Genomic DNA, 3,169 nt, shown 5'->3' on the forward strand with positions numbered 1-3,169 from the left:
AGAACACGCGCGCTTTCTGTCAATTCAATGGCCGGTGCTTCTTGAATTGCCGAGAGAGTGGAAATCATCCGACGAAACTCGAGATCTCTTTCTTCTTTTTCTTTAGGTTTGTGTTGCCTGGGGGGATGAATGGGACAAGACAAGAGGACATAACCTATGTATTGTAGGATTTTTGTTCCATCTGGAAATTAAATTCAAGAAACGATCGATTTCCTCTCTTTTGCATTTGCCTAAAGAGAGAATTCCCTTTAGCTTTTTCCGAACATTTCTGGCTAAAGGTTTCAGCTCAATTCAGCTTTGGCAACTTTTCTTTTCCGTGTTTATTACTTTATTCGCAATAGATTTACCGACAGTACTTTATGGAGTTCTTTAGAACGGAATTTCATTGCTGCAATTGTTGCTTTTGTTCAACATGCTAAAAAGCATCGATCAAATTCAAAATTTTTGTAAGGGTTTGGCGGCATTTCGAAGTTTGGTAACAGTAACGAAAAGGGAAAAAACACAAAAAGCAGTTTCATTTCGCTTCACTTCGATTGAATAAGTTATGAACCACGGAACGAAAGCACAACCCAAAAAACCAAAAAAAATAAAATAAAATAGAGCAACCATAGAAGGAAAAAGCTTTCTGGTTGGTTCAACCAATATCGCAACCTAGCTTGAGAAATTATCATTGAGTATCGAATATGAACTAAATTGAATCTAAATTATTAACAATAGTGGGTTCATGTAGGTACCACATGAATCCCACCAGATCACACGGTCCAATTTTATCTGAGCACATGGACCCGCCTCAATCGGGCAATTCCTCGCTCAATCCACGACCGTCCACATCATGTCATTCTCGAAGATCCAGTGGCACACCTCTATTTGCCCGGGTCTGGACCCGAGCGCCACAAATGCACCGTGGTCCGGACTCCACGACGACGTGTCGAGATGACATATGGCGACCCCATGGTTAATCCTACTCCTCCCCACAAAGTTTAAAATATCAGCCTCATAAACTTTCACTTTAGGCACAGCGTGACAGTAGTATAACAAGTATGGGTATAGGCTCTGGTGGCACGACACCGACTTGGTCGGTTCTCCACCCTTGATCCCTCTGACCGAACCGATCACGACCTTCTGCTTCGACCCATTGACGTTCTCTGTCGTCCGGACCGTGATGCCGCGGCCGAGGATGGACGATGCGAAGTCGACCATGTCCTCTGCGGACCCGACGCACCGCTTCATCTCTCCCCGGCTCGGTGGCCTCTCGCACTCGCGCAGTGCGTTGAGGATCACATGCTCCGTGGCTGAGCCCTCCTGCACGGCGAACAGCTCCTTCACTTCCTGCAGCCGCTGGGTCGAGAACGGTAATTTCGATGCGATGGCCCGGGGCAAAAATGACCTTCGGGGCATCTTGTCGACGATGTCGGGCATTTGCATAACGGTCCCCGGCCTCAACTCGGACTCCCTGAAGAATCTGCCCGGCTCGACCCACCTATTTACGGAGCCGCCACTGATGGTACGTGAAGAAGGTGACGATAGCTGTGCTTCGCTTGAAACATTGCTATAACCAGCGAATGTGACACCCTTCTGGGCGTAATCTTTGAAATTTCGATCGACACTATACTCCTTGAAATCGATTGTGGTCTGGCCTTTCGATCCTTTGCCATACTCTTTGAACGTGTCGTTGCCCTCATTGAACGACTTCCCGTAACTCGCGAATGTCGTCTTTGCGGAGTTGGCGCTCCGGGCATAGGACTGAAACGAGCTGTCGCCGACATTGGCTTTGTTCCGATAGCTCGTGAAGCTCTCTGTGGCGGAGTTCCCGCCGGTGCTATAGCCCTTGAACGTGTTATGCGGGTCATTCGCGTTCCCACCGTAGCTCGTGAACGTTTCGTTTCCGGCGTTGCCCAGCAGCCCGTAGCCCGAGAAGGTCGAGGAAATCGTGTTCGAGTCGCCGCTGTAGGTGGCGAAATGTGTCGGGGAGCTGTTCCCGTGCTTGGCATAGCTCGTGAAGGACTGGCCTCCGGTGTTGGCGTCTTGGTTATAGCTCGTGAAAGACCGCTTGTGATCGTTGCCTGTTCGGAAAGGTCGTATCATCAACCAGAATCGACCAAGCTAGGAATGTCTACAGGGAATTAGGTTCGATAATCAAAAGAGTTTTACCGTCCGAGTCGTAGGTGGTGAATAGCAGGTTCGGCACGTTCACTCTCAAGTGGTAGTTCTTGAAGTCGCCGGACCCGCCGTTGGCTCCGAACGCGTAATTGGCGAAGCTGCTGTTGGCGACGTTGCCGTCCGTCGCGTAGTTGGCGAAGCCCTCGCTGTGGCCCGAGCCCTCCTTGGTGTACTTCTTGAAGGAGAAGTCAGGCGTGTTGAGCCCCTCCGAGTAGTTCTTGAACGAGTCCGCCCCGCCGAGCCGGCCCGTGCCGTACCCCGCGAACCGCTTGTTGGCGTACACCGCGAAGTTCACGTCCTCGTCCACGTCCTTCCGGTGGCTCCTCAGGCCCTCGTCGAAGGAGCAGAAGAGGTCGGCGAGGGAGCAGAAGAGGCGGAGGTGCGAGGCGAGGGTGCTCCCCGCGGCGAGCTTCGCGAGTTGGGCGGCGGCGGCAGCGGACAGCGGGGAGGCCTTCGAGAGGAGGAAGGGCGGCGGGGCGCCGCCGCCGGAGAGCTGCGCCTTCCAGTAGCGGAGGAAGGCGGCTTTAGGCGCGAAAGGGTTCGGCCTGGCCGCGGTGCCCGGCGCGTCTGCGGCGGCGGTTCCCGTCGCCGTCGCCGCATCTACATTCCATGTGAAAAGGGACGAAAGCAAGAAGATCAGAAGGCAGATCCGGCTGCGTTTGCAGTCCATTTGAGAGAGAGAGAGAGAGAGAGAGGGTGAGTGAGAGTGAAGTGAGATATCGAGAAGATCATATATAAGGAAGAAATCGAAGGAGAGAGAGAGGGCGCTTTCGCTTTTCTCCATTTTTTTTTCCTTCCTCTTTTACTTCTGTCTTCTGGTCTATAATGATGAAAGTGTCCTTAGGGTTTCCGTCGTGCCAAGTTATTTCCACTTTGTTTTTCAATCATATTTGTTGTTGTTTATTTTTATTTTTTTCATGAATTATGTACATCTTGGCCTTTGCGTAGGTTGACGGACATGGACACCCATAATAATAATAATAATAATAATAATAATAATAATAATAAT

At 50.8% G+C, this 3,169-nt stretch overlaps 1 protein-coding gene across 1 annotated transcript; it reads right to left on the minus strand.

The window, feature by feature from the left end:
* Positions 1-608: 608 nt before the first annotated feature.
* Positions 609-2,861, minus strand: LOC104418597 (polygalacturonase 1 beta-like protein 3). The gene is made up of 2 exons (XM_010029980.3): positions 2,152-2,861; positions 609-2,063 (listed from the first exon to the last, which is right to left on the minus strand). The coding sequence occupies exons 1-2, from the start codon at positions 2,828-2,830 to the stop codon at positions 811-813; spliced, it is 1,932 nt and encodes a 643-aa protein (XP_010028282.2). The 5' UTR covers positions 2,831-2,861; the 3' UTR covers positions 609-810.
* Positions 2,862-3,169: the final 308 nt, after the last annotated feature.

This window comes from Eucalyptus grandis, chromosome 2 (genome assembly GCF_016545825.1).
Source record: "Eucalyptus grandis isolate ANBG69807.140 chromosome 2, ASM1654582v1, whole genome shotgun sequence".
NCBI classification, from domain to species: domain Eukaryota; kingdom Viridiplantae; phylum Streptophyta; class Magnoliopsida; order Myrtales; family Myrtaceae; genus Eucalyptus; species Eucalyptus grandis.